The 23,030-nt window shown below is 38.4% G+C and overlaps 1 protein-coding gene across 3 annotated transcripts in view; it reads right to left on the bottom strand.

Moving 5' to 3' along the window:
* The window catches only part of LOC124881923 (glutamate receptor ionotropic, kainate 2-like), a 107,806-nt gene that overhangs the window by 26,608 nt on the left and 58,168 nt on the right, over positions 1-23,030 (bottom strand). For all 3 annotated transcript variants that reach the window (XM_047387873.1, XM_047387874.1, XM_047387875.1), the window contains 5 exons: positions 4,565-4,708; positions 3,696-3,803; positions 3,452-3,565; positions 3,144-3,350; positions 46-269 (listed from right to left, as the gene is read on the bottom strand). In XM_047387873.1, coding sequence (XP_047243829.1) covers positions 46-269; positions 3,144-3,350; positions 3,452-3,565; positions 3,696-3,803; positions 4,565-4,708 — 797 coding nt within the window. The remainder of the gene's footprint in view (positions 1-45; positions 270-3,143; positions 3,351-3,451; positions 3,566-3,695; positions 3,804-4,564; positions 4,709-23,030) is intronic.

Below are 23,030 nucleotides of genomic sequence, written 5' to 3'. Positions count from 1 at the left end.
AGACAATAGGTGGGAGGGATAAAATAGGATGGCTTGACATGTTACCTGGCTATGACAAACAGCACACAACTGACACCCAAGCAAGCCAGCAGAATATACATCCAGATATCCGGGGAGAGCGGGTTGAGGAAAGAGAACACCCCAGGATTGGTGCCGTTGGGCTTGCGGTACAGGATACTTATCCCCAGAGTCATGAAGGGCTTTGAGAAGTCGATGACCTTCTCCCTGACGTAGGTGATGGCCAGAGGAGCAACAGCAAGATCTGCTTTCTGCAATCAGATAATAGAGTTAGCTTTGAGTAGGAAAAGTAAATTACCCAATACAACTCAAAACAAAAAAATAAAAAATAAAAACAACAGACCAATCAGTCAATCAATCAACTGTTTGGACAACCTAACACCAGAGCAATCAACCTACCAACCAATTAAACAAACAGATCAATAGAGCAAACAATAGGTAAACAAACAATAAAATGAGCAACTACAGAAATGACTATCAAAGTAACCACCTAACCAACCAGCAACCAAATAAATAAAAAGGAATATTATTAATATAATTAGATAAATAATTGATTTCTATTAGTTGGGCATTTCACAGATAAAATCACAAAGTGCTTTAAAAAGCACATAAGAAATGCAAAACAAATATAAACATCACATTTGCAATGAAGAATGACATAACCTATGAAGGAAAAAAACTGGCAATGCCAGTGCTTCAGCTAAAAGATTTTCTGGAAATTACAGGTAATATGTCTAATCCTTCTTATATTGTGCCAAAGGTGAGTCACACAGGCAACAGTCTTTGCTGTAGATTAATCTGTGACAAATTAGCCTTGTGTCCCCTTTGAACATAACATTAGACCCTTGGGCTGCTGCTTAGCACTTGTGCCTGAGTATTTTTACATAATCCTTCTTAGAATTATTTAATTTTGTACAGCAGCTGTGTGTACCCCATTTAGTTTGAGTTCCTACTCAGGACTTTCTTTGATGTTGTGGTTGGCACTGATTTCTTTTCCTCATGGCTATCTTTGCTCAGGTAATAAAAAGAACATCAGTTTGTATTTTGTTCCAGCATTTAGATGAGCTTTTTTTTTTTTTTTTTTTTTAATCATCTACTCAAATTATTTCTATGGTTTTTACCAGCAGTGGGCAGCATTTATTTTCCATGACACTGTTCACTTGTAGCTATTAAAGGGCCATGGAAAGAATATCCTCTTAGGCAGCAAAGCTGGAAGATGTTTAAGATGGTTATCAACCAACCAGGTTATTTATCTTACATAAAACACTATGACACAAAAAATACAGCCAATGCATAAAATTAAATGTTAGGTCTTGATTGGTAAAAATGCAAAACCTTTTCTTCTGTTATTAAAAAAAACGTTTAGCCATAATTTGGGTCTCCTGGTGCAAAGGTTATTACCTTTATTATGAATACAACTTTAGGACTATGTTTTCCTTAAACCCAACAGATTTAGACATTTAGGATGTTTTGTCTTTTGTTTATAATTAGCTTTAATAAAACATATAATTATAATAAATAAATAAATAAATCAGATTCAATAAAATTTCTATTTTCATCCATTTTACTTATTTAAGTTGTTCTTGTTTTAGAATATCAAGGGCCAAATCTAAGTTCTTTAAGGGCTGATTTTGCCTATTAGGTATTGTTAGAAAATACAGTATATACTAATATAGATTTAAATGATTAAATGAACGGCCACTTTGTTAGGTTCACCTCTTTGATTGCTTGTTAAGACCATTAGCAAATTAGCCAATCATATGGCAGCAACTCCATGTAGGTATTTAAATAAGGTGAAGATGACCTGCTGAATGCAAACAGAGTATCAGAATGGGAAATAAATAGAAATAACAGAAATTAGGGGACTTTGAAAGGGGCATGATTGTTGGTGCCAGAAGAGGTGGTGTGAGTTTTTTTTAGAAACTGTTCATCTGCTGGGATTTTCACATACAAGCATTTCTCAGGTTTACAAAGACTAACCTGAAAAAAGTGAAAATATCAGGTAAGTAACAGTTGTGTGGTCAAAAATGTATTTTAATGTTGGAGGTCAGAAGTTGTTTGGCAGACTGGTTTGAGATGATATAAAGGCAACAGTTGCTTAAATAACCAATTGTTACAACCAAAGTTTGCGAAAAACCAGCTCTGAATCTACAACATGTTGAACCTTGAAGCAGGTAGGCTACATTAGGAGAAGACAACACTAGGTGCCACTCTCATCAGCTAAGAACAGTAAACTGAGGCAATGAAACAGACTCACCAAAATTGGACAATAAGAGATCGTTGCCTGAGTCTTGACTTCGGCTGCAACATTCAGATGGCAGGAGTGGTTGTGGTGGTGTAATGGTGGTTTACTTTTTGGACACTTTGGGCCACTTAGCACCAACTTAATGGCGTTTAAACTCCACAGCCTACCCAGGTAATTTCGCTGACCCAGCCCTTTATGACCACAGTGTACCCATCTTCCCCTGGCTAGTTCCAGCAGGATAATACACCATCTTCCAAAACTTGTATTCTTGAACATGACAATGAATTTGCTGTACTACAATGGTGTCCACAGTTACCAGATCTTAATGAAAAAAAGCACTTTTGGGATTTGGTGGAACAGAAAGTTACATCGTGGAGGTGCAACTGCTAAATCTGCAGCAACTATATGCGATGCTGTTTCATGCCAATATGGATCAAAATTTCTGAAGAACGTTTCAGAAACCTCATTGAATCTATGCAATGGAGTATAAGGGTAGGCAAGGTGTATCTAATAAAGTGGCTGGTGAGTGCAAATTATGAGCAATAAAAGCTGAGACTTAAGAAAAGCTTATTTTACAAGCCTGGGGATTTTGAATAGCTCTGATAACACCTGCATATGCATTTATTGTAAATTCATTTTGCCACTTATTCAGTAAAGCTGTCAGGATTCTCTTTTTTTAACACAGTTGTACAGAGCAGACATGAGAAAACACATAAAAGCAGCAGGACTGAGATGTAATTTTATTTTGAAGACATACTGTGTTTTCAAATAAAATTCTTTATAAAATATGTGTTCTAGCCTCAGTGAAGGGAGAACAACAACAGATCCCTGTGCTTCAACATACACATTATGCATATTGCCCTGGTGAATGTCAACTCACATGGTCCATGAGCTCCCGCACCATGCCATTCCACTGGCCTGTGCCCTCGTCCAGTGCTCCATACTTCCCATCTTCCACTAATCGCAACTCATAGCGAAACCCCAAGATACCAGAAAGTTCCCTCAGCAGGTCGATGCAGTACCCCTCAAAGCGGTCGTTCCCGTACAGAGGCTTGTCCGACTTCTTGAACATCACATATGGTTCCTCCTGTCATTAAAATACATGCTGATATAGAAATCAGAGTGTTTTGCAACTGATATATTTCTACACTGTAAGTGTGCAGTGCATCTGTGCTTTCTCTAGTCTACCAGAATGGTGGATACACGCAGGGATTTGTTTGCCAGGGAGTCGGTGATGTTTGATGTCTTGCTTTTGTGAGTCTCCGTCATATTTAGACCGCTGGGAGGATCCCACGTTCCAATCTGTTGAAACAGTTTAGTGTCAAGTTCACATCATCTTTTGTGACTTCAAGGCAGAAAGAACAACATTTTGTCTTTTTTAACTAAAGCTTTAGACATCATTTACCAAAAATGGTAACAATTAAGCACGCACCTTTTCCAGCCCTTCCTCCTTCAGGCTGATGACGTCCAGATCGAAATCTGTTCTCAGCCCATTTGTCTTGTTGAAGAGAACACGTCCCGTCAAACCATCCCAGTGAGCCTGGAAGCAGGAATACACTGAAATCCTGAAGCCTTTTTCAAGAAAATCCAACCTTTCTTAACTTAACATTTTACTCTCCCATATTTCTAATTCCACCTGGTTTTCCCTTTGCTGTCTAAGCAACATAACAAGAAACAATAAAGCAGTGAGAACAGAGACAGGTTTGACAGGTAAGAGTTCATTATGCATGTGGTTCATTGGGCTTGAAGTTTAACATCAAAGCTGTTTGGAGGAACAGACGGGCGTTGAGAGCAACGGCAGAAGCAGGATGAGGTGTGGAAGTGGGGGGTTGGAAGCACCGGCTGCAACAATGGCTCATTGTGAAATTACCTGCAATGATACCATCCACAGAATGAAAGAGCTTTGTAGAACAAAGCAAATGGCTGACCCTGACTGGAGTTAAGGAGACAGTAAGGCTTTGATAAAAACACAGGAGGTGATAAGCACAGAGAAAATGGAGGGGGAAAGATAATGAAACATCTAAAAAAAATTGTAGTTATCTTGAGTAAAGCTGTTTTCTTTGGATTCCATTTTCAAAAATATTGAAGAGAATTTCAAGGTTGGGAAATGTTTTGAGATGTTTATGTCCATTTGATCACAATGATCACCACGAGGGACAACAAAGACAAAATGTTGCCCATGGAAAACAAAATAAAAATTGATAAGTGAAAGAATAACACTGCACAAAGCAAATGATGTAAAACATGCAACAAAGAGAGAGCTGCAGAGTTCAGCCCATCTGAAGGTGATGGCCGTTTTACCTCTTTGATAAGGTTTATGAAACGGCCTCCAAACCGCCACGGCTTGTGGCGATTACACTGCAGAGAGCTGACGGTGATTTGCTGTGACTGCTGCACCGCCACCGCCACCACATGCACGGCGTCGTACATCAGAGCTGCGTCCGTCTGCAAACAAGAAGGTAACATTATCAGACATTTTTACAAGACCTGTTGACAAGTCCATCTGCATGACCTTCCTCCTCCTTGTTTTATCACCTGCGGAAGGAACATAGAAACTATTTAAAGTCTTCTGTGTCTCTCCTTACTTGCGGGGGACTTAAATCAGAATTATCACCAGCAGTAAATGCCCTGAACAAATGGCACTGTGTCTTAGCCTGTTAGTAAAAATATCCAACCAGTGTCTGAGGCAATCAGAAACCTCTGCCAGACAGAGGCTTTCAGTGGAAGGCTGGCCTGTCAGTGTAAAGACTAATGGGGCCTGATGGGTGTGCCTATTTTCCAGAGAAAGCTTCCACAAGTGGAGACAAGACAATTTTTGACAGGCTCACTCAGCATGCAGGTACAGAAAACAAAAACAATTACTGTGATACTGGTTGAATTACATGATTCAATTACATTATATAGTGTCATGTCTTTTATCCAAAAATGTTCACATTATGTCATATTATAACCACAAAACATATGCTTTATTGTCATGTTTGCAATAGAATAACAGAAAGTAATAGATAACTGTGAAGTGGAAGGAAAAGGATGCATGGTTTTAAAAATAAACATTTGTAAGATGGGTCCTGCATTGGCTTTCAGCCCCCATAAATCAACACTTTGAAGAGCTACTTCCAGCTGCAGGTCTTTAGGAATTGTTAGTTTTGAACCTCTTGATGATGTTGTTCATTATTTTGTCCATCTCGATTTCAGTCAGACTGTATTGAGGTTCTCAATATCATTGCTTTTGTCTTTGCAAACGATGACTGAATTTCCTTTTGGACTTTGACTGGGCCATTCTAATACATGAATATAAATTGGTCTAAACCAGCCTATTTTGGATTTAGCTGTATGTTTAAGGTTGCTCACAAGCTCCAGGTCTTTTTTAGGATTGCCACTATTATTACTGTGGGAATAATATGTACAGGGTGATATGCTCTGTTAGTTTTCATTTAGGTCAAAAAGTTTAGTTTGTTTCCTGTCCGACCAGTGAACCTTCTTTCTCATTTTTGCTGTGTCTACTACATGGCTTGTGGCAAAACGTAAGCAGGCCTTCTCATGGCTTTCTTTGAACAATCGCTTTCTTTCACAAAGGTCAGAAATAATACTGTCCTATCAATAGAGTCTCCCATCTGAATAATGGGTCTTTACAGCTCCTCCAGTTTTACCAAGGTACTCTTGGCTGCTTTTCTGATTAATGCTGTACTTGTTTAGGTGGATGACTTTGTCTTGGTAGGATTGCTATTGTTCGTGATGATGTTTTTTCATTAACGTTCTCGTACAAACCTCTGAGTCTTTAACAGAACAGCCGTATTTATACTGAGATTAAAATCAACACTATTTTTACTAATTAGGTGACTTCTGAAAACATTTAACCGAACCTGATTTTATTTCAGTCCACTGTTTAACAATGGACTGAATCCACATGCACAACACAGATTTTATTAGTAACAAATTTGAACATGTATAATTTTTGTTCCACTTCACAGTCATGCACTATTTTATTCTAATCTATCAAAAAAAAAATATCCGAATAAAGTACATTGATGCTTGTGATTGTAACTGGATGTGTCCACCATAGCCTCTACATAACTCTAGAAAGAAGTAATAAAAACTATAAATTCACCAAGCCTAAATTCCCTACTCTGGCATGCTGAGATTTCTCTTAACTGCTCCAGCGGGCACACATGAATTCCCTGCATGCTCTCTGTCCACTCAGTTTGAGACACTCTGGTCAGGTCAGCTCATGTCATTTCTGCATGGTCCCATGCAGGCTCAAATACACTGTACTGATCAAATGGAACAATTCTTTGATGACTAACTTGCAAGGTAATATGGAAAATTCCTCTAAGGATTACAACTATTGAGTGTTTGTAGGTGTCTTTGCTGTCAGGAATGGCGAGCTGGGTTGCAGCTCATCTCATGTTGGTTCCCTGTGGGATCCAGCTTATACATGAAGCAGGAAAGGGATATATAAGGGGTTCCAGCAGGGCAAAATTATACTCTATGCACAGTGTATTCAAGCCTTATTAATGATAACAGGGTAATCACAGAAATTAGTATTGCACCCAACAGCATGAGACAATGATAACTTGATTACATCTCAGCATAGAAAAGGAGATGGATTTCTTCATTTTTTTTCTCTGCTTTTAGAAGGGGTGGCTGCTGATGTAAAAGGCAGCAGAGAATGGGAGACATCTCTGGACTCTTTAATACCCCCTCTGCTTTCCAGGGAAAGGGACGGGCTGAGGCAATATCTGCTTCCTTCCAGTACCAGCGTGTAGTGTGTCAGTGTGGTGATCATGACAAAAGCTGATTATGAAAACAGTCCGTCATCTCAATGCTCTGTTTATTGGATTGAGGGGAGCTTAACACACAACCTTCAAACATTATTTTCATGACTAATAGGGAAGTTTGTTATGCAGTTATCTTTCAATTATTGAGTTATTTAAAGTCAAGTTGGTGGATTAAATTCTTTGTGCGAGTGTGTGTGTGTCCCAGAGCTAAAATTATGAAAAGATAAAGACAGTAATATTGAGATGCCGTTAGAAAAATACATGTTTCACCGTCAATTTATTTAAATTACAGATTTAATGAATATAATGAAGTTTTTTGGCTCTCTCTTATGCTTTCATTAGCCACAGACTTGATTTTCTCCTTTCAGAAATAATCAGCTTAAATTTTCTTTCGTTTACTTCAACTATATTTGCCCTGAATTTTCAGTTAATCAGCCTGGCTCTAAATTTATTCAGATGGAAAAAAACACTTCTGGGAATAAAAATCTGACAGCTTGTTTGACAGAAAAACAGATACAGTCTGAAAGTTCAGCCCGTAAGTTTATATTTAGTTTACTTTTGATTCTGAAATATGCCTGAGTCTGAAATCCAGCTGGATTGCTTTAAGCGCAGCCTTGATATGTGACAGCAGGCTGACAATTCATTTTATGAAAGCTTAACAGACCAACTTTAACTTCTTCTGCACTGTTTTTTGTGAATCTCCATGAAGTTCTTTACTCTGCTGTGTAAATGGATCTGAATATCACAAAACTAGTGAAATAAATTACTTTTTTCCTGTTGTTACGAAAATGTTTAATTTTTTCTGTTACTGTCATAATACTTTAAAGGTTTTTGTACCGATTTGTACTTAGATGACAGTTTCACTACTAGGAAACATACTCTGTGTTTCCAAGGCTTTAATTTTTCAAAAATACCATTAGACGTAGCTATGGGTGCAGAATGGATATAAAGCAATGAGCCACAACAACAAAACCACTGTGGTATGAGGTGAAAAGTAATGATGTTTTTCAGGTGCTGTGTCCTCTGTAAGGGATAAACCTAGGATGCCACAGTACATAGTATGTGTACCATGATACACGTCATGGTTTCCACATCATGTGAAAAAATCTGGACACCCTATAAACCCTGCGCTTTTCTAACATACTTGAACATAAAAATATATCAATTACAATAATTCTAAGCAATAAAACAATACATTAACAGTAAAAATGAAGAAATGAGTGTTTAACTTGTCTGTAAAATGTGGTATAAAATGCATTTTTAGTAATAAATTAAGATAACTCCATATGTGTTCCCTTTTAAAATGGCACTTAGAAAAGGTCCCACATAGGTATATTGCATTAGGTAGCCATAATTAGAACATTGCTAGCATTTTAAAGGATATTTGCCCTGTATAAACTTGATATATTTGATACAGTCTTATGTGCTCTTGACAGAGAGTGGATATCATGGAAAGATCGAAATAGCCCTCAGCCATTTAGAAAGAAGATTGTAGCAGCTTCAGAGTCTGGGAAAGGATTGAGAGAGTCTCTGAAGAGTTTAAATTCAGTCATTTCAGGGTAAGGAAAATAGTCTAAATTAATTGCCAACATCCCCAGGTCTGGCCATCTGAGCAGGTTTATTTCGAAAGCAGACCGCAAGATGTTAAAAGAAGTCTCCAAAAATCCTGAAACGCCATCCAGGGACCTGTTACTCCAACTGCATGTTGATAGGGAAAGACAATACTGTGACCAAGGAATGTAAATTAGAAAAACAGAATAAAAGGGTCTCAGGGAAATCTGTTGGGCAAGAAAATACTACAGGCATATATTAGAGGAGAAAATATATCAGTGCTTAGTAAGTAAAAACACAGAAAAAATAATTTGAATTATAATATAGTTTTGAGGAAAAAACATGTTTTAAATACTTACATTTGGGTGGTAATAAATATGAAACAAATAAAATGTCTAGGGAAAATAAAACAGCAAAAGATTAACCTGTGATAAATATACAAAGGAAAAATACAGAGTTCGAGAAAAAGAGTATCATTGAAAATTTGTGGTTGAAATTAAAAAATAAGTGTAATACCAAAGAGATAAACTACAATAGCTAAAGCTTAACGTAGAAATATATAATTATTTCAGATCAATTATGAATTATTGAATAAATATCTTTCTTCTTTTATTGCATTTAATGGTACTCTAATTTATGTCTAGCTGTTTTTTGGCCCTGTAGTTATTGTTTTTATTGAGTCATTTATTTATTTCTGTATGTATTGTTAATTATGGCAGGATTGGTCCTCCATCCTCGGGCTATGCTACCTTTTGTGGTACATGCCAGCAATATCAGAAAGACGCAGCACAAATGTAACTTTTTTTAAGAATGCCTGCAAGGAGGAAACCTTTGCTCTCTATAATGACAAAGATAATTCCTGCCTTGCAGCAAGAAGGTCCTGGGTTCGACTCCTGGCCGGGGTTCTTTCTGCATGGAGTTTGCATGTTCTCCCCGTGCATTCATGTGTTCTCACCAGGTACTCCTGTGAGTCCAAAAGTCCAAAAACATGACTATTAGGTTAACTGATTTCTCTAAATTGCCCTTAGGTGTGAATGAGTGTGTGCGTGGTTGTTTATCCTGTATGTCTCTGTGTTGCCCTGTGATGGATTGGCAATCTGTCCAGGTTGTACCCTGACAAATCAAACACACCTTTAGAGTCTATTCGGTCTTGCAATCACACACATATATGACGCAGGGGCTTGCCATACATGCCCTTGCTCCCTGCTGCTTCCTCCCGAAACCTTTGTGCACCTCTGATTAAAAACAAGCTGGAGAGTGTTCAGCCCCCTGCATACTGTCATTATGGGCAGATTTTGAGAGCATCTTCATCTACTCCTCTCCTGGAAGTGAGTGTAGCTAATGTATTCATCATCTGTCAGCATGTACCCCCAAATGACATCAGTACAAATGTATATATCATTACACCCGAATGTATTATCATCTTGGCATTATTGAAATTTCGAAAGACAGCAAGTTTTCTCGATAGTAGCCGCCTGGTCCCCAAATCTATTCAGCACATAGCCAAAAGGATTGATCCAAATCAGTGGAATGAACTGGAATAAGTGTGATGCATACACATCCCAACAGCATCCTGTGGAGCTAAAGCATAACACAAATTTCTCTCTATTTAAAGTATTAAAGTGCCTGTGACATTGACTTTTTTATGATGAATCCAATTATATTTATGGAAAGGAAACATTAATAAAATATTCCAAAAAGTATTTTCATGCCACTGCAAATGAACAGTTTCTGGGAGATATGGTCATAAATTTCATTAAAGGCACTTGCACTTGCTCCTTTGTGCTCTTTTATGACGTAATAGGGGAACCTTGGCACGTAAGCTGAATACTGCTACAATGGCCAGCAACACAGACAGGAGCAAATAGTCAGATGTTTCTTTAGATATATTTCAGTCACTAACAGAGAGAGACGAAGCAGAGTCAGAAGAAGAAAGTCAGCTGTCATCTGATGGCAGAGCACAAGTTGCTGCGACATGTGGACGGCCATCCAATTTTGCCGGATGCCGGAGCACGCCCGGAGTCAATATGCAGGAATCATACCGCACCAACAGGAAACAGAATGAGCACAACATAAGGATTTTTAAAATAAGTCACCGAAGATGGACTAACTCTTGCTATATCAATAAATACACGCATATACTTATATATACACGTGTATGTACTAGCGATTGTTTACATTAGATCAGTTAGTTCGGTTACTTGGCTACATTAACTATGGTATTCTAAACAGAACAATTAAACAGTAAATGCACCAAACTAAGCAACAAATATAGCTTCACTGAACTTAGTGTACTCGCCCATTGTAGTACAAAGCAGGAAAATATCTGGATGAATAAAACGAAAAGTGATGACATTTTAACTGGTTTAAAATTGCTTTGAACTTGCTTTCTCATTTATCACCGGCTTTTACTGCGTGATCTGTGTATGGTTCTTGGTGCTCCTCTGGGCTTCGCAGTGGACTGGAGAGGTGCGGAGAAGTTCGCCACCGGACCGGAATGCAGCGGACCAGTTATAGTGTAAATCCAGGGTTACAGTATATACGACACTGAGTGAAACAACCGGACGCGAAGCTGAGCAAAATGGAGCAGTAATAGAATCTTCAGAAAAACTTTTATTGAAATATATCGTATGTGCTTGTAATTGATCTTATTTTAATAATAACAGATTCAGATAATTTTTATTATTAATAATAAACTAATTAACAATAACTACAGATATCTAAATGTACTTTTGTGACAAGGAAGTGTTACCTGCTGAGCCTTGATCCGTTTGGCAACAGCAACAACAACCTTTTCTTTAAGGATCTTTTCACATCAGATGTTCTGAACAGCGTGGCTATAGCATCTGCATTCAGCATTGGCCTTTGTCTGTAAGATTTCCCGACCTCTGACATAATTTCTCTTGCTAATTTAGACATTTCTTGTTTGAAGCAGTTTGCTGAAAAGTCAACCGATCACAACTGGCTATGCTTGGTGGGAGCAGCCCATGTCCCTCGTCAGTTTCCCAGCCCTGATCCAGGCAGCTCTGATAGTCTTCACTTCACGAAAGAAGGGCAGACTAATGGCTGCTGTAGTAGTATTGCTGCCACCACCAGCAATGAACCATTTCACTAAATTAATGCTGTTTTTAATGCAACTTGGCTTCTACCTAAGCCGTTTATCATTGACACTCACACATTGAATGAGCGGAGACTTCCCCTTTCATGTCATTTCCGGGTGACTTTGGACTTGCACAATTTAACAAAGAAATATGCTTATTTTGTGTCACAGTTGTCTTTTTTCACGTCTTAAATTGTAATATAATGTAAATAACTGCCCAATTTTTTTGATGTTAAGATGTTTTCTTTTAATTTCTCCATTTGTGGGAAAGGTGTGTCACAGGCACTTAAGCGGTGCTATGGAGGTAAGAAGGTAAAGAGACCTTCATAATGCAAGACAGATAGTTTTAATGTTCAGACAAATTAATTTAACATATTTTTTATTTTAAATGACAAAACATTGCTTAACACTTCTGGACTTATAAGGGAGCATTATTGGTAAAATTGGTGGCAGTTTTGTTGAAAAACGACAAAAATTATGTACAGGGAATTGTTAAACAAAACTAAAATGGCACAGATAGAAAGTAAAAAAAAATTACCCGTTTCTGTTAGAAATTTCTAACATTTCTAACACATGAGGGGCTCGCACTGTGTGGATGTGTCTTCATTGGCTAGAGCTCTCTTGTGGGTGTGGGTGTTCGATATTGTTGGGACCAAGCCATGGATTTCAACATTAAACTACGGTACGGACTTTTCTGGAACTTTCAAAATAAATTGCATTTAACTGACTTCCAGCAACTGAGGAAAGGGGGGTAGCAGCAGACTTCCCATGATGCCTCTGTCTGAATAAGAGCACCCCCTCTCCAACAAGCCGACCTCTTCCACACCGGTGTTCATTGGGATAGGAGGGGGACAAAGCGCGCTAATGTCTTTTGCTGGCAAAAAGACATAAACTCTTCAAACTGGATCCAAGAGTGTCATAAGATCACACGATCATATGCACAAGTTAAGTATGAGTGAAGCACTGTTTGTGTACCCGGTGATTTCATTCATAAAGAGGGGAAATTAAGCTATAAGCATTGCTGACTTTCTCTCCGAGCCCTGCAGAAGCAAACGGTGTTCGAGAGAAGCCCCTGCAAAGACGCGGTCTCCCAGTCAGGAAGGAAGACAGCAGAGACCGCATCATCGTGTTAACCCGTGTGGTCAGCGGACAGGATGGGCCGCCCAGCTACAGCTCCAGAGCTAACCCTTTTGTTCACAGAGCGAACGCACCTTCAAACTCCCGCAAAGCTACCGAGGTTAGCTGAAAGCTAACCGCTTGTCGACTGTGGACGTTTCCTCAAACTTCGCCCCTTGGACAACATTTCCTCACCATGGTCAGAGGTTAGGTTTGGGCAGATTAACAGTTAGGATGAAATGATCTGAACGTTTTCATTCTATGAAGTTTGGTTTTGTTTGTGTGAAACTCGGCTATCTTATTGCTAGCAGTGTATCTGCCGCACACGTGCCCTGTTTGTGTTCTGTGTTTGTGTGTTTTCAAGTTAAGTCAAACTTTACTTGAAGGGTGATTTTAAACACAGAAGATTGCTCATAACGCGCCGTCCGTGCTTATGCATCTTAACCCTTTTATTAACGGTATTTTTAAAGGTGTGTGTTTGATTCTGGCGCTAAATAATATTTTCCCAGAAAGGTTAAGTGTTCAAACCAGTAAATAATTGTCCCTAAACATCATTTACTAGATTTGATAACTAAGTAAACACCATTAAGCCCCATTTCTCCAGAAAGATTTGGCTCGTTTCCAAAATACTCCCTTAATAATATTTCTTCAAATATTATTTCAATAAATAAAGGCAGCCAATTAGACACTGTTGAGGAATGGTCATCCAGAAGGTTGGTTTTATTCACAGATCATTCTTTAAAACATTATTTTATTAAAATTATATTTTATCTGATCTTGCATTGTGAAGGGTTGTCTAAACGTTTGCTGATTATTGCTTAAGTTGGTTCCAAGACTAACTCAATTTCACTTCCAGATTCTTCAAGATAACCCTTGGTATTGCATGGTAATGCATCACTCTTTTGGTCATGGTTTTCAATCATCTTTAATCAACGTGTTTATATTGTACATAGCCCATTAGTCTTCCCTATTCTTTAATTCTGCTTGGTAGTTAGTTGGATTGTTTAAGCATAGTAAAGAGTTTGTTAATTGAAATATGTTTGACTTTGAGTTGACTTATTTTTGTTAATAAATTCTTGTATTTTAAGAAATTGTGTGAATTCACTCCATATATGTGCAGAGTTTATGCTGTTCAATAATGTCAGGGCTCGTCTCACACCTTTCTATTTTGTCCTAATACCATCGCCTTACTGGGCCGGTATGCACAGGACAACCCTTAACAGACCAAAATATTATTTGATAAAATATTAAAATATTAATATTAAATATTAAATAATATTCTCAGATTCATAATTCCAACAATATCTGTGTCCTGTTAGTGGGTGGCCCTTTGGGGAGGTTCATGTTGGGGTTCATGGAATGTGGTAGGTTCATGGGATTGAGATGTAATTCACTGGAGGGTTGGGATTGTTTCCTCCTGGGGCAGCTCTGGTTGGCTGTCTCATTGGGACCAAGTGGAACCCTTTCTTTTTTGCCCCTTTTCTGGGGTCGGGGTAGGGGGTTGGGTTTGGGTGATCTGGACTGGTGGATCTCCACTTCGTAGTGAAGGGGACGACCTCCTTGGTCCAGGGGTGGTTGTCCCGCTGAGGTATCGGTACCTGGACCTGGGAGAATGGAGTGTGTATGGGGAGTGCAAGTGAGTTTACAGCATCCATTCTTGTGTGTCTTTACTGTTGTGTCCAGCCATGGATAAAAACCTGGACTCTTAACAGGGGGGCATCGCGCAAAACTGAACGTCTGACTTGCTGGCTGGCTGGACTAATTCTTCAAACTTGGATCCACAGTTGCCTACGATTTGATGTTAGCGTATTTGTCGATTGAGGAGCATAAAGTCAAGTATGATCTGCTGTTTGTACACGGGGTGCTACTTGTGTCTCGGGTCTCTGGGTCCATGGCTGGATCTGCTCCAGTTTTCCGTGTCTACCTCGGGTCCTGAGGACCAGGTCTGTGGCTCGTCACGCCCACAATTGAATATTCTTATGGAGATACCTTTTATACACAAGCGCGCACACACACAGCCACAGATGTTGCCACTAAATACATCTTGTATTAATTAGTACAGTGTACTTTTCAGTAATGTTATTCTGTTATAGATGCATTTGTTGTTTGTCTGTGGTGGTGTCTCTATTTTTCTGCAGTCTTCTAGGGTGTTATCTTGTATTTGTCGTGAAGCAACTTCTTTGGTTTTGTTGTGGTCTTGTGTTTTCTATTAGTTTGGAATTTCTCTAGGTTTTTTAGTAGTTTATTTTCTATTATTTGTTATGGTTTTCTTATGATTATTATTATATTCGTTGTATTCTAGTTCCCTTGTTTTTCTTGTAGTTTCTAGTTTAGTTTCCCTTTTAGTATATCTGTGTTTATTTATGTTTAAATATTTGTTCACCTGCACTCTTTGTTTACTAGTTTATTTTCTCTGTTCCTCCTCGTCCTGGTTCCCTTTCTGTGGTTTAGGTTTTATTTACGGTCAAGGTTTCTTTATGGGTTCTTTGTTAATTATTAGGTTTTGGTGTTTCTTCTATTCCCTCTAGTTTCTCGGTTTACTTTAGTTAATGATTATTCTAGGTTCTTATATTTTTTTTTTGGTTTATTATCTTCGTCCATAGTTTTGCTTAGTTCTGTTTCCTTGAGCTTTGTTATTTATAGTTTTGTTTTTGTAGTCTTTTGGTTATGTTCTTATCTAGCTTCCCTCGTGTTTTGTTTTGTTTCTAGCCTTGTCACCTTAGCACCAATTCACATTCCCTCAGTTCTCTATAGCCTGGTCCACACCTGAATTCCATCTCATCTGATTACCTGCCTCAGTTTCTCATTGGTCTATACTCCACTTCCCTCTGTTCATAAGCTCTCTGTTTTTGTTTGTTCCTGGCTGGTTCCTTCCGTTCTCCACCCATGTCTATGTGCTTTTTGTACCATGTTCCTGCTAAGACAATTTTGTAAGTTGTGGACTTTTCGTATTTGTTAAGTACCTGCAATGTTTTGCTTCGTTTTCGAAGAACTTGGGAAATAAAGCTGAAGACTCCTTTAAATATGCCGCTGCCTAGCTCTTGTCTGCACGTTGGTCACTCTAAACCTCAGAACGCGACAGTATTCTCTTTATCCTTCTTTCTCTTCTTTAATCGTATCTCTTTCTCTTCTTTTTATCTTTTTGCCCTACCTCTCTCCCTTCATTTTTTATTTTTTTCCCTTTTGTTTCCATCTCCGTGTCCATTGCATTTAGAATAATCCCAAAGGAATTTCTAATAATGTTTATTTATATATACAGGTGTTGGACAATGAAACTGAAACACCTGGTTTATTAGTATGGTGTAGGGCCTCATTTTGCGACCAATACAGCGTCAATTCGTCTTGGGAATGACATATACAAGTCCTGCACAGTGGTCAGAGGGATTTTAAGCCATTCTTCTTGCAGGATAGTCGCCAGGTCACTATGTGATACTGGTGGAGGAAAACGTTTCCTGACTCGCTCCTCCTAAACACCCCAAAGTGGCTCAATAATATTTAGATCTGGTGACTGTGCAGGCCATGAGAGATGTTCAACTTCACTTTCATGTTCATCAAACCAATCTTTCACCAGTCTTGCTGTGTGTATTGGTGCATTGTCATCCTGATACACGGCACCGCCTTCAGGATACAATGTTTGAACCATTGGATGCACATGGTCCTCAAGAATGGTTCGGTAGTCCTTGGCAGTGACGTGCCCATCTAGCACAAGTATTGGGCCAAGGGAATGCCATGATATGGCAGCCCAAACCATCACTGATCCACCCCTATGCTTCACTCTGGGCATGCAACAGTCTGGGTGGTACGGTTCTTTGGGACTTCTCCACACCGTAACTCTCCCGGATGTGGGGAAAACAGTAAAGGTGGACTCATCAGAGAACAATACATGTTTCACATTGGCCACAGCCCAAGATTTGCGCTCCTTGCACCATTGAAACCGACATTTGGCATTAGCATGAGTGACCAAAGGTTTGGCTATAGCAGCCTGGCCGTGTATATTGACCCTGTGGAGCTCCCGACGGATGTTCTGGTGGAAACAGGAGAGTTGAGGTGCACATTTAATTCTGCCGTGATATGGGCAGCCATGTTTTTTTTTTTTTTGGATACAATCCGGTTTAGCACCCGAACATCCCGTTCAGACAGCTTCCTCTTGCGTCCACAGTTAATCCTGTTGGATGTGGTGCGTCCTTCTTGGTATTATGCTGACATTACCCTGGATACCATGGCTCTTGATACATCACAAAAACTTGCTGTCTTGGTCACAGATGCGCCAGCGAGACGTGCACCAACAATTTGTCCTCTTTTGAACTCTGGTACGTCACCCATAATGTTGTGTGCATTTCAATATTTTGAGCAAAACTGTGCTCTTACCCTGCTTATTGAACCTTCACACTCTGCTCTTACTGGTGCATTGTGCAATCAATGAAGACTGGCTACCAGGCTGGTCCAATTTAGCCATGAAACCTCCCACACTAAAATAACAGGTGTTTCAGTTTCATTGTCCAACCCCTGTATATCAAGCATAGCATTATAGCGAAAGCCATAATGTGAAAGTAAATTTGTTGGACTTCTTCTTGACAGTCAGACAACAACACTGAGTGCTTCTTTGCTGGACAGGACATGTTATTAGAAAAAAAAAAAAAAAGATTGAGGAACTTAAGTTAGGAGCAAGGAGTCATATGTTTAAGAGCACTCTGGAAATGGGTCATAAAGTGCAACAGCGACAGTTTGTTAGCAGCGATGTAAAAATGTTTTATCTATGCACTGTAGAAGACAGGGCTTTGTTTATGTTCACATAAAGATTGATCAGATCCATCCTTTTATTTGCAAGCTGGATATTGGCTGTGGAATAATATAAATACAGATCAGAAAGCATCTGTGTTTGCCAAGATAATCTACTGGTTCGACCATCAGCCTCTTCGTTTGACTAATTTAAATTATTCTTTTATTTCTCGCACAAACTTCTCTCTTCCTAGAAATTGTTCTATTTCCCATCTTTTAACTTTACATGGCTGTGAAACATCCATTCTGAGCTTTGGTTTCCAATTGTTTTTAAGGCAAGGTCTTTTTTTTCCCACATTGGAGCCATACAATTGCTCGCAAATCCCTATTTGCTGGAAACAAAAAATGGCTTGCATCAAGTGGAAGTGAAGATCAAGGGGGGAAAAAGATGAAATGATGCCTCACCGCTGTGGCAGATTGCATTCAATTTAAAAACAATTCAAGAGCTATCTTGATATTTATTACAGAGCCAAGCAAAGATCCACTGGGGAATTTTAAGTGCTTTAAGTGGAATCCATTTTGCATCTTTGGGACACTCAAAAAAGGGAAAAGGTCTCAAAGAAGATACCCAGAACCTTTGTATCCTTGTCTTGTCTCTCTCTCTCCCCACCCTTAGATGTCCTCCTTATCATCTGGAATTGCAAAACCTCTCTTGGCTCAGTAAATATACCAGTCCTGATGTCATTTTCCTTTCTGTAACAACTCACTTTTTCTCCTTCCCTTTATGTCTTCGTTCTTCTTTGCATTTTCTCCCTCTCATAAAAGTAATACGTGAGGAGCATGCAAATGCAAACACGTGTGCACAAACCAATTAGCACGATGTGTATGCACCATGCAAACTCATGAAAAAACATGATCACTTCAAGACAGAGTGACAAACCCACGAATTGCAAGCTTCCCGTCGGCAAACCTCATTTGTTGTTGTTGCTGGCTGTTCCCTCATTTAGAACAGGTAAGCATCACTACTGAAGCAAGCTCCTGTATGCATGTATGTGTGTGTGTGTGTGTGTGTGTGTGTTTATACAGATATATTCATTTCTGCTACATAAGTATTTACACCACCTCTCCATCTGCGCATAATTCCATAAGATAATGCAGCACACTGAAAAACGACATCTCCTTTTCTCTTTTCATCTCCTTCCAGAAAGTTGTCCTCTTCCAAGCTTTCCTCTAATAAATACACAAACACACTCAACTACCTGGCTGGTGGTGGGCATGAACTGCTGCCACTGATGTGTAATGGAATTCCACTGTTCATACATATCATATACATATGATTAATGCTAATGTAATTTGCAAGAGCCTGTTATTCACCATGCATCACTGGGCTGCAGCTACAAGGCACAGGCAAGCTACATCAACATATGAACTGGCAAGTTGGGGCATTTACCCCCCACCAAAAAAAACAAAAAGGTATCCCACCAGCTCTGCCACCAGCATCACAGTGTCAGCGAGAGAGAGAGAATGTCTTTGTTTTAGTGGTGCTGAAGTCGCTATGCCCTCAGATCAAACATGGACCCATGGGGATTGATGATTTGATTGAAGAGGGAGGTAATTATTCATTTCATTCCAGAGTTTGTATGGATTTGTGTTGCTTCATTGAGCTCACAGTGAAAGTATTGCAGTCAAAAATAATGTCTTTTTTCACTTTCAGTAGGCAAATACTTCAGCGTACATGTAAAGGAAGCTACAAACACATTTATTTTCACCCTTGGCAATAATATGTAAAACATCTTAAAAATGTCAGCTTTTGTTGCAGTAGCATAATCTCACACTGACATTTTTTTTTAAATCCATTAAATATGACTACATTTATTCAGTGGAAAAAAAAAAAAAAACATGTCAAGAAAGTTAAAAAACAACAAAACAACTCTAGGCACAATTAGTGAAATCCCTGTAGTCTATACAGCACTTAATTTTCTCCTATAACATTTTAAAAGGTAGCATGCACTGAGATATTTTGTGTCTTCTGGATCATTTTCCCAATTTAAGATCTGATGATTATACCTTACCAGTTTTCTGATAGGAGCCAGCCATGTTTTTTTTTCTTTCTAAATCTCCATTAAAAGGGGACATGGGGGCTTTTCTTCATATTTATCCTTAGTTTCACATCAAAACCAGCAATCTTAGTTTGTTCTGACCAAAGCACAGCTTTCCAATTAAAGTCAAATTACACATAGATGGTGTTAAACTGTTGTTATGGGGACTTGGTGACCATAACATGCCACTCTTTCCTTTTGTTTTCTTACAGTGACCTTTGGAGATATATTTTTACCATCCTCCTCATTGTGCAAACTGGCACGGTTTCTGTGATATTTACACAGAAAGTCATGGATTAATGATTGGAGGCTCATTAAATCTCAGATAAATTTAAGAAAGTATAAAAAATTATTTTGAAAGGATTCATAGCAGTACAAATAATTGTGACATCAGTGGTTTTATTAAGGATTATTTCTCGACACAGATATTTTTTCCCTGCTGAATAAATATGCTAAAATTCTAGAATGATTCCAAATTTTTTCAGTGTGATATTATTTAATGTCCGTTTACGCACCTTTACTATGAGCGCAACAAATGTGACCTCAAGCTTATGAGAAACATGTCAAGGTGGAAGTCTGTTGCTCATAATGGACACGTGTGAGAGATAGCTGGACCTTATCACTGCTGACCAGGGAGGTAATTGGCAGTCAAGTTAATAAATTAAAGTGAACTCAGCCAGGATGAAGATTTATGGTGTCCCCAATCTCATTACTAGGAGTGACAATTTTGAAGAAATATATTCATTTGGCTGATTTATTTGATAAAAACCACGAAGACCAATATCTGTCCGTCCAAAAACAAATCAGTAGCCAGCTGTTACGTTATTATCTGCAATAACAAGGATGAGATGAAAAACGGTTTAGGGAGGTGTCTGATTGCTCCCTTATTCATTCAGCACAACGGTGATAAACATACAGCCAGAGTCATAAATAACTGCTTTAGCATCAACTGCAGGATAAACAAAGTGCGTAAACAGATGGTATGGCTCCGACGGCGCCCTCATCTTAACATGTATGAGTCAGACTGGGACAGCCACTGAAACAGAGCATAGACTGTTGCATAGATGGAGCATCGCCACTGGGTATGACAAGTGAAGCCAAAGCAGAAGTGTCTTAAATTGCAATACACTAAGAGTCACTCAGGGTACGTGATCCAAAACATTTTTAGATTAAAGAGGCTTATTTAAAAGTGTCGCTTCTTTCACACAATATCAAATAAAAATTTTTGTTTTAGGATTATTCCAACCATTTTCTAAAATTGATCCTTATATAAACTAATTTACAACAAAAGGGCCTTTCTAGTCTTATCACATGGAGAAAAACCTACACTGTGCAGACAGTTAGCTGATCACTTCCTATTTAAAACAGCGTTTGGCTGACTTAAATGATCACTTGTTATTCGGTTGATTATTCCACAGCTGTTTTGAAGGTTAGCTACTGCTGTTTCCTCACAGCTGCAAGATTGCCTGTTTGAATCAACCTTATTCAGATTTGTGGTTGATTACAAAAATCTTTTGCAGAATTAACGGCAAGCTTTTGATTTTATTTAGTTGTTTGAATCAGAACAGATTCAGTGCATATGAGTGCCATACGGCAAGAAAAATCACTCCTTTATGTGTAATAGTTCTTTGTTTCCCCACACAGGCGTTAAGATGGCATAACAGCTTGGAAAAATTGCAAAATGCTTCACTAAAGATTTTTGTAACAGCATCTCGGGTAATATCACACTTAGGATCAATTACTGATACATTTAATTCTAAAGCTGCCTCATATCTCAATGCTACTTTGTCTCTCTGGTTGCTGTTAATAAGTTTGTTCAGTACACTTAAAAAAGACACATTTAGGGATAAGCTGTTGATACATTTCAGTCATTACAGGAACGGAGCTATTTTACATAAATAGTCATCAGTTTTTTTTTTATCCTGCATGAACAAACAAACATATTTATGGTCATATGCACCACTATGTAGCTTTTTCTTATATGTGCTAAAAACAACAATAGAAATCTCTATACAACCTTAGAATGTATTTATCATAAATTGATGGTGGTGCATCACTCTGAGACAGTAAAATGAGGACAGATGCTGTAACATTGCAATTATTTACTAAATATTATGTGTGTGGCATCATTACCCTTGCAAAGCAGTCAAATAAATTGAAGACGAATGCAAATATTACCATATAGATTTTATGGCTTATAAATGAGCTATTTAAAATAAGGCTTTCATATTTGAGTTCAGACAGAACAAATAAAGTCTGAAATAAACTACTGGGATGTTTATAATGATGCCATTTCTATTTGGAAAATCACTGATAGCCACAAAAGGATGCTGACATTATTCAGGTTTTGCTCTTTTTCCAAATACGGAGAAATTAATTGATAAAAAACAATTTTTATGGTATTTGATGTGATTATTTTGAAAATATCTCTATTTCCTTTTTGCGTCTGAAACATCTGCACTTTTTTGGATTTCTGCCATAAATCTTGTGCCAAAGACTCTGAATAATAGTCCCTACATTGACTAAGTCCAAGCAGGACAATGAAAAGATGAAGGCTGAAAAACACTGAAATGAGACATATGTGATTTATGGGTCATTTTATAGCTGTCTCTGGTCTCCTAGTGGAAAAAGGAGAACAGGCGGTGTCAGATCACTTTAGTGGAAAAAAAAAAAAAGCCCTGGAGTGAGATTCAGAGAAATGTCATCTCTCTCTCTCTTTCTGCCTGTGACTTTTCTCACTCTGTCTATCCTTGCCCCTTTACTGAATGTGTTCTGCTGTGGTTCCTCCTTCCATCAGCCCTGTCTTTTCCTCCGTTATATCCCTTTTGTTAATTCTCTGCCTTTGCCAGCTGCTCTCTAAAGTATTTCACAGAACTGTGAGCCGGCATTGTTCGAAGTGGTGGATAAATGGCTGAAGTTGCCGTTACTAGAAATTTTAACATTTTTTATATGCATTTCTGCATACTGAGGCAACAGAGGAGTTCAGCTACATTTTAATAAAGATTTTGTCACATATTGCCTTCTCCAACAAGCACTTCTGGTTTATAGATACATCAGGGTGATAGATTTATTTATTTGGCAGGCTATTCATGTCTTCACTCTAGATCTGCCTCTCTTTAATAAAGGATAAAATACCATAGTGCAGAAGTGCTTTTGCTTTTAAAGACCCAGTGGGAGCCCAAATTGCTTAAATGTATGCACACATAGATTGATTAATAGTGTACTTCCTTGAAAAACTAAGTGAGCTGTAAAACCTTAATTTTGATCTTAGAAATGTACTCTTAACTTTACCTTTTTGTTTAAGAATAATGGATTTGAGCACTCTTTTTGTGTGCTGTCCTTGTAGCTTGAATGAAACATTGTGATTCTGGTTGCCTTGCAGTGCCAGTAAGTTTTGCTCTACA

The sequence above is a fragment of the Girardinichthys multiradiatus genome, chromosome 15 (assembly GCF_021462225.1).
Source record: "Girardinichthys multiradiatus isolate DD_20200921_A chromosome 15, DD_fGirMul_XY1, whole genome shotgun sequence".
NCBI classification, from domain to species: Eukaryota; Metazoa; Chordata; class Actinopteri; order Cyprinodontiformes; family Goodeidae; genus Girardinichthys; species Girardinichthys multiradiatus.
This window is presented reverse-complemented; position numbering and strand designations above follow the sequence as displayed.